This window comes from Brachycentrus maculatus, unplaced genomic scaffold (assembly GCF_059751285.1).
Source record: "Brachycentrus maculatus isolate JH-2025_06_01 unplaced genomic scaffold, ASM5975128v1 h1tg000055l, whole genome shotgun sequence".
Classification (NCBI taxonomy): Eukaryota; Metazoa; Arthropoda; class Insecta; order Trichoptera; family Brachycentridae; genus Brachycentrus; species Brachycentrus maculatus.
Genome location: NW_028280809.1, coordinates 4,706,479 through 4,720,562, shown reverse-complemented (window position 1 = coordinate 4,720,562; position 14,084 = coordinate 4,706,479). Strand labels below are relative to the sequence as shown.

At 32.2% G+C, this 14,084-nt stretch overlaps 1 protein-coding gene across 1 annotated transcript in view; it reads right to left on the bottom strand.

Annotated features, from left to right (window-relative positions):
• Positions 1–2,898: 2,898 nt before the first annotated feature.
• LOC148311936 (uncharacterized) overlaps positions 2,899–14,084 on the bottom strand; it is a 125,998-nt gene continuing 114,812 nt past the window's right edge. Inside the window, exons 9-11 of the mRNA XM_088278301.1 lie at positions 4,570–4,878; positions 3,844–4,457; positions 2,899–3,034 (exon numbers count right to left, since the gene is read on the bottom strand). Coding sequence (XP_088134427.1) covers positions 2,988–3,034; positions 3,844–4,457; positions 4,570–4,878 — 970 coding nt within the window. The 3' untranslated portion in view covers positions 2,899–2,987. The remainder of the gene's footprint in view (positions 3,035–3,843; positions 4,458–4,569; positions 4,879–14,084) is intronic.

Sequence of the window (14,084 nt, the reverse complement as noted above, 5' to 3'; positions counted from 1 at the left end):
TCAATTTGTTTGTATGCTGCAGCTGTCTTGTTTACAAATTTCAAATATGATTTACGTACAACGCTATTTTCTAAAATTATAACATCCTCCGATAGGGTCATTAATTTTGTGCCACCGTGTAGTTTATTTATCTGTTCAAATCTGTTTTTTGTTTGTTTGTTGGTATTTCTGTTTTGATTCATTCCGTTAGGCAATTGGCACACATCAATTTCCCAACGGCATTTTCGACTTGCGTTTTTCTCTTTCGGAATTCTGAATGCATGAATCCTGTGCAATAACTACGCTCCAAGAATGTGACCGTTTTATTCCCCGGCAAAAATATTTCGAATATGGAATTTTTAAATTGTTAATGCGTTCGGGATTCCGAATGAGTAAAACGCCGGCAGAAAACTCGCGTGTGCTGACTACTCGTGTTTACTTATTTCCATATTATCATCATTATATGTGGAGTGGGAAAGATGGGATACAAAAACTCAAAATAAGGTAAAAAATATATAATTTCTGATTTAGATTTACACATTTTATTCAAATATAAATTATTAACCCTCAAAAAAAAAACAAAATAAAATAGCTAGTACAGTGATACAAAAAAGTATTTTACACATTTTTAAATAAATATATTAGAATCAAACGTATATATTTTTTAATTTTACAGGCTTATCTCTAAAGGAACACATTGTAAAAAAATATTTAACAATAGGAATAAGATTATTGTGGTAGTTACGAGTCAAAATATTTAATATGAACAATTCTAAATTATTTTAGTTATGTAACCTTTGATCTTACCTTGAAAACGTGTAATGTTTGAAGCAGTTCTCAACATCTAACACAGGACCTATATGGACATACAAGTAGGTACCTGGTCGGTTTATTCATCCGCTCAAAGTGGGAAAAAATCTACAATGGTTTTTTTTTTTAAATTATAATGCTAAACATATTAATTAAATTAATGAAAGAAAACATTTGAATTCAAAAAACTGATTTAAATACATGAAAAGTGAAAGTATTTTTATGGACCTCATTAGTCGCATCAATCATTTAACTAGCAGTACCCGGCCACATGTTGCTGTGGCTATTTAGCCTGCTAAAATGGAAAAGAAAGAAAAAAACAGTAAGCACACGTTTCTAATTCGTTTAATTTAATAATTTTTACCTGTCACAGGTGTATATAAATACTCACGTATACGTTGTGTCAACATTTCAAAGCAATCGATGAATCGCTGAAGGAAATGTAAGATTTTGAATAAATGATTTTTTTTTAATGATAAAAACAAGCGCGTATTCGAATACAATGTTGTGTCGAAATTTCAAAACCATCATTGCGATATGAGATTTGAGATTTTTTATAAGCCAACATTTTCATTTTTGTTGATATTGATTTGCAGATATGATATGATCAGAATAGGTTTTTTTTTAATGCTAATTTCAAATTGGTTATCAATCGTGTTGTATTTTTTAATTTTTTTAAAAAGTAATAATTGTGTTTTTATTATGTACAAAAATTTCTAATTTCATACTATTTCTTTGAGCCTAAACGGCTCATTATTAGAAATAGGTATCAAATTACGTTAGAGTGGACTCAAACCGAGAAACTTAAGAGTCCGCGACACTAACCACGGGACCACAACCCGAAATATTAATATCATAATTAATATTAATATTTTAAAATAATAAGTAAAACGAATAAAGTCAGTTACGTCAGTGTGCATTTGGCCTTAATTTTGTTTTCAGTAAGTGGGTGTAAATTCATGTCCAACTGCACAAAAAGCAATTTCTAAAGAGAACTCTTTGCAGACAAATAAAATTAAATTACAATTTATTTGCAGTTATGATTTGGTCAGTTGGAAATAATAAATATGTCTTATGTCATCGATAAATTGCCATGAACTTTGGTTAAACCTTCCACCCATTAAATAAAACAAATAACTTAGAAATTATTGCTGCGTGGTAAATTATTATAGGCACACACGTCGACGTAAATCAAAATTTTATATTACTATGGAGTTTATGGTTCCCTGGTGTAATTATACAGGTTATTGCCTATTTAGATCAGTTTTTGCTTTATGCTGATGGATGTTGTTTTTTTAGTATCCAATTTCGAGAGCATTGGTCCCGGTTATATTTAATATTTCAGCCCTAAATAACAAAATTATTTTAATATAAATAAAACATCCACTAATTTACCACTTTTTCAGTTTATCAATGTAAATACGACTAGTTTCGAGAATGAGACTCGTCAATATGTAAAAATACCAATTCTATTTTTTTTCACTCGTTAATGAGAACATTTGTAGTTCTCGAAACTAGTCGTGTAATAAACATATTAACAAATACAAAAGTGGTAAAATATATTATTTTATATAATTTATTAATAAATTACAAAGTAAGAAGTAACATTTTTACCTTAAAAATATTTATCACGTAAAAATCTATTAAGTGTTTTTCTAAAATAAATTTAACAATTTTTTGTTTTGTAATATTTTTTTCGATAAAAAACTCATTTCACAATTTAAAAATAATTATAGATCGTAAATGTATCGAGAGCTATTGAAATCGGTATGTTTTTCGACAGAAAAGCCTGGAGACAGTTTGTGGACTTCATATGCTCCACCTAGGGAGCGGATATGGTTTAGAATTAATTTTATAAACAATACATTAATTATCCAAAAATATAATTACATATTGTACATACGTATATTTTAACTATTTTAAATTGAACACAAAATATAGTCATTCTTAAAATATATGAAAACGTTATTTAAATACATACATATAATACAAAACTTTTGCAAAGATATCTACTAATAAAGAATATTAAAAATAAAACCTATTTTACATATAAATAAAATATTGAAATATATTTTTTCCTACATATATGTCAAACGATGGTAATTAAATGATTAAAGTTAACATCTGATAACTTATTAATTTAAAATTAAAATTTTCATCACAGATTGGTCCAAATTGGATGATTGGTCATCACAAGGCTATGATGATGTTGTATCTTGTTCAGGAGATCTTGCAGACAAGGAATCTAATGGATAAAAATACCTTTTTAGCCGTTTTTTGTACATTGCAGTATTTTTATTATTGACTGTAAGTATAATGTATAGAAATAAAGTATGAATTTGACAAAATAAAGATGAAAGAAATCTGTAGACGAATGTGTGGCAATGTATGATAAGTGTTTGAATGGTGGAATAATAAAAATTAAAAAAAGGTGTGTTGATATCCAATGGACATGTGGATCGAATGAGTGAGGAAAGAACTGTAAAACAAATTTATGAGGCAAATGTAGTTGAAAATAGGAGCATTTGTCGAAAACCAATAAAGGAATCAAATTTCAGATAAGGCCAGATACAAATCGTGATCTTTTTGTTTTTGTTTTTTTATGGATTTTTCGTTACAAGGTCAAATATTAATAGGATTTATGAAAAGGATTTAAATTATTCATACTTAATAAAATAATCACGGTTAAGGTTTCATGCTTTACCATGAGTAGAATATATTGACATGAGATCTTTTGTGAGAATCAACGTGCTAGCCGATATAAAATGCTTATATCCCCTAAACAATTTAAGAAAAAATATAGATTTCTCGAAAAAAAAAGTTATTATTCTTAGCAAAACTCTTTCGAAGAACGTACATATATAAATAAGTAAGAACATAACTAAGCCATTTTAGAGTTTTTTGAAAACAGCATCTCCATGTATTTTGTCACGGTGCTTTTTACTCCCGTAATATGGGTGTATCGGTTTGCAGATTTAAAGAAGATTTCTATATTGAATGTATTTACATCTGGACATTCATATTATTCACAGTAGATATTTATTTTTTACTTACCTATGTGTTGTGTTTCGCTGACCATTCTGTCCACTGGCTGCAAGGCATGGAGTATCCTTGAGGAAGGTGGCGGTTGTAAAGGGAACAACCGATGCTCTGGCCAGTGGTTACCAACGGCTTGCGCATCTTCAGGAGGCGCTCCCGGACCAACTGCATACTGTCCATGCGGAACATACTGTTCTGGTGACCAATCAAAGGTAAACGACGCCTGTCCTTGTCCGTGACTGTAAACTCCCAAAGGAGTCCCGCTCGGAGTGGGAGGAGTCGTCGTGACATACGGACTCAATTCCTGGTGGGATATATCTGGTACCTTTTGGAGGGTTGTTTCTGACCACGGTGGACTAGGATTCCATTGGTCTATGAAATCAGATGGTTCTGAAGACGTCTTGTTGGCTATTGATTTTGACAGGTGTCTTCGAGAAGAAGATGTTGAAGTTAGAGACATCAGTGTTCCACCTCCAGTGTCTATAATAGTGGGAGAAGGACAGGGAGACGTGGATGCTAGGAGATGTATTTTGGACTCCGTTGATCCATTTAATGATCGAGCCTTTCTCTTTGATGTTGTGTGAATTTGGACATGTCGTACGTCTTCCATCGGAGGCAGGTGATGAAATCTAGACAGGGGATAACGTAACAACCTTTAGTTTGGTTGATGTGATACAGTTAAAAGAAATAAATTTACGAGCATTGTACCAAGGAATACAATTTCCAAAAGTGACTGCTTACCTGTCGTCAACGGTATGGACCGAATAATCTACAGGCCCTGCATCCATTCTCTCATACGTGAATCCGAGATGAGACAAGTGTTGCGGCGTTTGGTGCAGAATGATATGAGGAGATGGAGTTGGTATAAGAGGTGGTCTGCCTCCGTTCAATGTTGGTGGATGCGGTGGTCCTGGCAGTATGGTTCCTCCGGGAGGAGGGGGTTCAGCAAGAGCTCCCGATTCGTAGCCCAAGCCGAACTGAAGTTTACTTTGAGCTGTGTAATAATGGTAGAGCCAAGGATTTGCCTTCATTATTGTTGCCTCTCGGTCACTGTGAATGAAATACTACTATTAGTAGACTACATACATGTGCAATAAAAATACGTCTGGCATTTTTTTTCATCATTGGTTTTTTTTCAGTAAATCTGTACAAGATAATATGTAAGAAGATAAGATTGACATATGAAATCAGTAGTATAAAAACACGAAGGCGGAGGGGAGTATCAACAATATCCGCCAATTCCATATAATTTATTACATTGTCACTAGAGACTGTTGATCAGTTAGTTGATTAGTTTTAAAAATCACAGTAAAGTACATCGAGGAATAATTTTCATAAATTAATCAGAATTTGTCGTTTCATAATATTATAAATTACAAATATTCTTACTTGAATGTTTTTATGAGTATTTCAATGTTCTAGAATGAGTACATAAAACGTGATGATGGCAAGGTTCTTGTCGAAACCGGTTGGAAAAAGTGTACCAATAAAAAGTGGTTAAAACAAAGTTGTTTTATTTTATAAAGTTTATCAAAGATTCTCTTAAAAACATCGCTGAATACTTAAATATCAAAATATATATTACAGGTTTTTATTTTATTTTTTACATTCCTAAAAACTTGTTGAGCAGTTATTGCTATTCTGTGAAAAACACCAGTATCGTGTACGCAACATACAAGTATATGTCCAATATTTTCAATACCAATACTCGCATGTCGTAAATATATAAACGGATGGATTATAAATTAGCGTTAATACCATATATTACAAAGGATGATACCATTTTAGAAAAAAAATACATCGCTGCGTAAAAAAAGCTCTCATGTTGTAGACCATGGGTCGGCAACCTTTTGTTGTAAAAGGGCCAAATATTTTTCATGGGGATCAGTGCGGGCCGCACTTGCAGTAGGTATACATACAATATTTATGTACAAATATTTAAGTTTTAAAAATAAAACGCTAAGTGTATATTTTAACGACATTTATTGTATTTAATAAAATCAATGAGATTCCCTTCGCTCCCTTTCTCGCTTCCTTTCACTCGATTGTGTATAATATCGTCCGTCATGTGCGTTGCGGCGAGAATCTCGCGGGCCGCACCAAAATGTCTCGCGGGCCGCATGCGGCCCACGGGCCGCAGGTTGCCGACCCATGTTGTAGACCATGTTCGTACACACAGATGTGCATTAAAAGTATACTTAGGAAGGTACAAGAAATGCGACGAAATATAATATATTTCTCGAGAATATTTATTGCGGAATTATGCGATGATTGCTTTATGGGTGTTATTACAGCGGCATCGGCAGGATGAAGTCGTATGTTAGGGTCGCTGTCAGAACTTTGTGATGCGTGGGATGTTCTCCCATGGTCCGGTGTGCTCATATATGTAATATTATGCCCATGTGGACAGATAGAAAATATGGTAAGTATCGCATGACGCGAAAACGGAACGTCGCGTCTGGCTGATTTGTTTCATCCCAAAATCCGTCAGTGATCCTATCCTATATCCTTTTCAGTAGTGCACTAAAGTTGAGATCTCAAACGACAAATTCAGAACGCAACCGGCCGCGCTAGGGACCAGACGTGTTTCAGCACACATTTTTTAGAATATAATTTGAAATTTGTTTTTTTTTTAAAGGTATTTTTTTATTTTTTAACTCCTTAACTTTCAATAACTATTTAATTTTCAAAACCATATATTTGTTATGAAGAAAAACTTATTTTTTCAATACGAAAATGGTGTTTTAAGCAAACAAATCAATTATGTTAAATGCTACCTGGTCTTAAAGATAATTAAGTTGCGATTTATCGTACATTTTCTTTTTTAAAAAGCTATGTTTTCTGGGTGCAATAGTTTCATGGCTTATTTAGAAAAATCTGAAATTAAAAAATATTTTTTTTACTACTATGTAATTTTAAGAATAGTATTATATGGAAGAGAAACGAGCTCTTTCGGGTGGACAGAACGGGGGAGGCTGAAGGCGTTGGAAATGTGGTGCTACAGGCGCATGTTGGGGAACTATTGCTCTAAACCTGTAGGAAACAACGAAGTTCTAAGCAGGGCTGGGGAGTCTAGACGCTTTCTAAATAAAACAACACAAATGGATAGGCCATAATATAAAATACCCAGGCCTGCTTCTTTCGATTGCGGAAGTCATGTGCGAATGCAAAAAACTACAAAGGACGACACCGCTTACACTACATGGACCAAATTATCTCCAACATGGACTGTAGTGGGTACGCCGAGTTGAAGAGACGAGCGGAGGATACAGACGGGTGGAGACTGACCATGAAAGAGGCAAACCAATCATCATACAGATTTTGATTCACGAAGAAGACGATGCACAAGGGAGATGCATCTCTTGTCACAAGTTCTTTGAGGTGGTATGGACATGTGGAGCGAATGGATAAAGAGAGAATGACTAAAAAACTATATGCGGCGAATGCGAACGAGAGAATAGAACGAGAACTTGGCACTATCAGATCAATCAGAACCAAATATCTAGTGGTGTCAAAAGTCTGCGTTATCGGAGGGCATATATGACTAGATGTATGGATGTGAAGGAAGCAATTAGTGTACGTCAGGACAGAACAGTGTGGCGTTCCATCCTATCTGCCTTCCTTTTTTTAAATTTTCTGATCTTGCCGCCTACCCTTGTGGTGAAACGTCATGATGGTAGTAGTAGTAGTAGTAATAGTAGTAGTAGTTGATAGTACAGCATATCCAAATTCTTATTTGCCTACAATGTATTTTTACTACATAGTAGTATAATCCAATAAATTTTCTCCATGTTCCAAACATTGTCTCAGTACACACGTGGGAAAGTGTCCCCGACAAAATATATTTCTCTTTCACTGAAAGCTAATAAAACAACCTACAAGGCAAACTTTATATAAGGACGTAGCATTGCTGAACTTGCGAAGCAACGGGAAATGTCAGTCCATTTTAATATTCATGCGACAACATAAAGAGATTGTAGCGGGGATGGGCTCAGAAGTTCGCCATTTTCACCAACATATGCCTTAAATTTATTGCTTATTATAGAAACATTTAGAAACGTACTTCATAATGATGGTAATGATTTCTTTAACACGGGTTATTGAAATATACTTTTACGTTATTTTTTTTTAAAGTCGTAATTTAATTTTCGTCCGGCTCCGTAGTGTAATGGTCAGCACGCTTGGCTACCATACTGGAGGTCCCGGGTTCGATTCCCAGGGGGGGTCAAATAAATATTAGTGATTTTTTCACAGTAATATTTATTCAATATTACCCTGGACTTGTACCTGAAGCGGAGGGCTGATCACCTTTCCTTCATGTGTTAATGATCAAGATAACACTGCGTTTATATGATGCAGTGCCCTATGCACCACAGGGTGCGGATAAGGGTTTGACATTTAAATTACGCAAATGGAGTGCCGCGTGTGACTGGAGGATGGATATATCTAAGACGCGTGTAAAAGGTTAGGTTTTGTTCTGACGTTTCTATGTGGATCTGCATTTTATATGATAAAATAACAATCATATACTTTTTATTTTATTTTTGTTTGTTTTTAATTTGATGATTTGGCGTTCGAATTGTAGAACTCTTTAATTATATATTAAATATTAAAATTAAGCACTGATTTGAGTCTATTTACTTGTTAGGACATTATCAAACTACTGCTACCGTTTAAAATAGTTTGACAATACCCTTACAAGGCAAAACAATTCTCACGATTTTTTATTTTAATGTTTTGAATATTGAAAGCATTAACTTTGTGGATCATATTGATATATTATTTCGAGAAATAAAAATACTTTGTGTTCTGATCCACTCACATTTTTATTAACCAACTAGTTTCGGCAACAACCTGTTGCCCTCTTCAGGGTTACATTTATTACTTGTAGTACTTGTAGTAATAAATGTAACCCTAAAGAGGGCAACAGGTTGTTGCCGAAACTAGTTAGTTAATAAAAATGTGAGTGGATCAGAACACAAAGTATTTTTATTTCTCGAAATAATATATTTTATTTTAATATTTAAAAAGTTAAATATAAAACTTTTCAGACTCAAACCAATATTTAATTTTAATATTTAAATTATGAATAGTTTTTTCCACATTTATTTTATTCACCAGTGATTGGATTTCGTCGTTACCAACATTATGCCGGATGGGAGGCTAGGCATAATTTTATGTTATATACCCATATTGGATATTTGTATAACTGGATGAAAGTAGGATACAGAACGTGAGGAACGTTCTGTATTATTTTTTTTTAATAAGGACTTTTCATTACAAAGTTAAAGGGTGTACTCGCGAATATAAAACACAATACGCGACTGGCTGCGCAACAAGCCACTCGTGTCTCGACGCACATTTTTTAAGAACGTGTATTAGATTTTTAAAATTTTTAGTAAATATTGAAAAATAGTCCGCCTCCATAGTGTAATGGTCAGCACGATTGGCTACCGTTCTGTAGGTCCCGGGTTCCATTCCCAAGGGGGGTAAAATAAATAAAAGTAATTTTTTCACTGTTATATTTATTCAATATTACCCTGGACTGGTACCTGAAGCGGAGGGCTGATCACCTTTCCTTCATGCGTAAACAAACAAGATAACACTGCGTTTATATGACGCAGTGCCCTATGCACCATTGCGGTGCGGATAAGGGTTTTATTATATTTATTAAGTATCGAAAAAAAAAATTTTTTTGGCTCCTTACCATTCAATACCTTTTTTCTTTTTGAAGCTGTATATTTGTTTCGAGAAAAAAAATCACTACATGAACGGTGTTTTAAGCAAATAATTCAATTGCTTTAAATGTTACCAGGGTTTAGAGAAAATTAAGTTGCAATTTAACGTATAAAGAGTCTTAATAAAGACTTTTTGATGCAAGGTTTAACGGGAAATTTTTAACACGGATAATAGCTCTGATTTAAAATTTAATAACAAGATTTGAAAAAATCAAAGCAAGAAATTATATAAAATATCATTTACCGACCATTTATTCATTTGGTGGGACAAAATATACAGCTCGGTAATGTCCGTTTGTGTAATGAGCAACGAGTACACAATAAGAGATCTCCAGAAACAAAGAACAAATGCACCAACATACCGAGTCAAGTTTTATCTTCCACCTATAAATTTTAATAAATATCCTTTAAACCTTTATTAGACGTTCAAACATCACAATCGGCTGCTCGAATCGGGCACGATCATTTTTGTTTTATTTATCTGTTTGTGTGTATAATATTTATTTATTATTATTATATTGGATCGAGGCGAGGCGAGATCGATTTCTCGATACTAAAGTGAATTGAAGGTATTGAGTAATAAATCATTAGCAGTGTAGATGTATTATCTAGATCAGTGTATAAGAAAAGTTCCACATTGCTCTGGGGGTATCTTCAAATCTACACTTCGATTTAAAGGGGTGTCTAATTTTGTGTTCCACAAGTAATGATAGCATAGCAAATGATACGAGATTGTTAAAATTATAACCTAATGATCCTACTCGTAAACATCTATTTATTTTATTATTTATTGATTCGCTATTAGCTTTGTAAAAAAACACGATGATTTAAGTGTAAACATAAAACACATTTGTAATACTAATTTTTGAGTTTTTTTTTAAAATTACAAGTAGATTCGAGAGCTACAAGTGTTCTCATTAACAAATGAAAACACAAACGTTTTATTGTATTTTCGAAACTAGTCGTGTTAACATTAATAAACTCAAACACTTTTTGGGTTTGTGTTTTTATTTCATGTGGTCTTAATGAAGTGTTTAATTTTAATATTAAAATCTATTTATTTATTCACATATGTTATAAACCATATTTTATGGTATATGTATTTATTTAAATAATATTTAAAACATAAACGAAAAAATCCTACATAGGTGAAGCCTGTGCGTAGTTATACAATATATTACAATATACACTAAGGAATGAAGCTTATTGTAATAATTTTAATCTGGAATATTTATTATACATTATAAATACTAAAAAAATATATAGGAAAATCAGAAACAGTAAAACAAAAACGATTTTTATTGTATTTTCGAAACTAGTCGTGTTTACATTAATAAACTCAATTTATTGTATTTTCGAAACTAGTCGTGTTTACATTAATGAACTCAAACACTTTTTGGGTTTGTGTTTTTATTTCATGTGGTCTTAATGAAGTGTTTAATTTTAATATTAAAATCTATTTATTTATTCACATATGTTATAAACCATATTTTATGGTATATGTATTTATTTAAATAATATTTAAAACATAAACGAAAAAATCCTACATAGTCGAAGCATGTGCGTAGTTATACAAAATATTACAATATGCACTAAGGTATGAAGCTTATTGTAATAATTTCAAACTAGAATACTTATATTACAGTATAAATTGTAAAGAAAATATATAGGAAAATAAGATACCGTAAAACAAAAACGATTTTTACAGAGTAATTATAAACTATGTAAGAAAAATTAATTCAAAATAAGAAATTTGCAACATTGATGAATTCAAATTTCCTCAAGAGATTCATTCATCATTTAAATTTTCTTTTTAAACTGTTGGATGCAACAAATGATATTTTAATTTGTCCAATTCAAAAAATATTATTGAAAAGTATTCAACATTTTGATATAAAATGATACCTTCATTATTTTCTTAACATTAGCCAGGACTAAACACGCCCAAGGCATTAATATTATAGTAGATACGTCGTATTCCTAAATAAGCGAAGGCATCAATTTGCGAAATGGACTTTATGCCATTGAAATTGTAATATTTTATCGGTCTCCGGAAACATTGTTCAAAGCCGACATTTACCGCTAACATCTCAATTGAGACGTATGTATAACTAAAATGTCAGTATTTCAGTTTCCCAGTGAGGAAATAATTATTTAATGACGCATAACAAATAACTTTAAAGCGTAGAAATTGTTAAGGTCATCGTAAATGAATAAAAGCATCTCAAAGATATGAAGACCTTAATATTCATCTTACTACAGCAAAAATACATTTCCTTAAAAAAAACATTTTCTTGATGATAATTTAAGCTACAATAATGTTCGGTTATTATCATAAAAATGAAAAATAAGCAAATGACATTTTATAATATTAATAATAATACAATAGAACAGAAATTGAATGAAGCTCGTTCTAGAAATAAGTAATTTAATAAAATAATTGATATAATAATAACACAAGTAGATAAAGAATGAATAATTACGTTGGTGATGTGATAATGAAAAATAGCACATCATTTTTAACAAATGATGAGTCCATTGGAATTTGGCTGGAGGTCTAATCTAGGTAATTTGGAAATATTTGTGTAAAATATGACAGTTTAACATATTATATTCTCACGCTTACAACATGATTTAGATTTTCATTAATAAGGTTTGAATCCAATGCACATTTTGAGCATATAACAAAACACGTATTTAGAACATACTGATTGAGATTTTTATTATCTAGGTACTATGAATCCAATGCACTTTTGGAGCATATAACAATGTACTTATTTAAAACATACTGATTAACATTTTCACTTTCTAGGTTCTATGAATCCAATTCACATTTTGTGCATATAACGAAGTACTTATTTACAACAAACTGATTAAGATTTTCACCATCTAGGGTCTTTTATCCAATGCTCATTCTAGGTATATAACAATGTACTTATTTTTATTTTTATTTTCACTATCTAGATTTTATGAATCCAATGCACATTTTGAGCATATATCAATGTACTTATTTACAACATACCTACTGATTAAGATTCTTACTATCTAGGTTGTTTGAATCCAATGCGTATTCTGAGCATATAACAATGTACTTATTTACAACATACTGACTGAGATTTTCATTAACTAAGTTTATTGAATCCAATGCATATTCTGAGCATATAACAATGTACTTATTTACAACATACTGACTGAGATTTTCATTAACTAAGTTTATTGAATCCAATGCATATTCTGAGCATATAACAATGTACTTATTTACAACCTACTTACTGAGATTTTCATTATCTAAGTTTATTGAATCCAATGCACATTTTGAGCATATCATAATGTACTCATTTACCGATTAAGATTTTTACCACATACGGTCTTGTATCCAATACACATTTTGAGCATATCAAAATGCATTTATTTAAAACATGCTGATCAAGATTATCACTATCTAGGTTCTATGAATCCAATGCACAATTAGAGCAAACATATAACAAAGTACTTATTTACAACGTACTGTTGAGGATTTTCATTTTCTAGGTCCTTTCACCATTTAGGTAGAGCTGTTGAAGAGAGAAGAAGCAAAACGTTTGTGAGCAGAGTACAATGATGAGCATTTAAGGAGACCTTCACTCAGAAGCGTTGGACGCGGGTTGTAGGCAAAAGAAGAAGAAGATAATACAGAGCCGTTGCAGATTGGCGTCTGTCGGAGGAGTGTAGTGATCACGGGAACGTTTAGCCTCGGCTACGGATGTTGCGGTTACATTTCACACTCGGGATAAACCGCATTCACTGTACTTTACTGTTTACACTTGGGTACGCACGAACCCGGCTAATTCATCAAGGGATGTTCAAATTTGACCTGCTCATTTATATTATATTTAACTGATATATTTTGAATTACGGCATAAAATTTGATATTCAAGCAAATATCTTTAGATTCCTGTTACTCTTTGTATTATGAAAAGTTGGCGAAGTTCATTGGGTATAAAAAATATTAATTCATTTTGAAAATTTAGTACCTACCTACTTAGAATCATACATAGATTTAGAGAGCGAGTGGACTTATAAGGACTGAAGTAGGATAAAACACAAACATTTAGAGCGTGTCCAAGTATTTGGCAACAATCAAAATGTTGTAAATAAAAATAACTGGTTAACTTATAAGCTACATAAAAAAAAGAAAATCACGTTTTCAGGCGTTTCCCAGTGTGTAAAAATCATCCGGGGTTCAGATCTTGAGTGCAAATAAAAGGGTCTATGGTACATGAAAGCTTTTCTCAATCCAACATATAATAGATGGCTGTTGTGAACTCATATGCTCCGCGTCATGAGATTGATCAATATATCTACGAGTTCCGAAAATTTGAGTCGTGTGGTTGTCAATCATGGATAGAATGTTGCACGTGTGTAAAGTGGTCACGTAACCTGCCTATGATTGGTCAAAATCCCTGTAAATACCTAAACCTCCATATTCTTCTTCATCTATGTTGAGATACAAAAAAAGAGCAAATTAATAAAAGTACG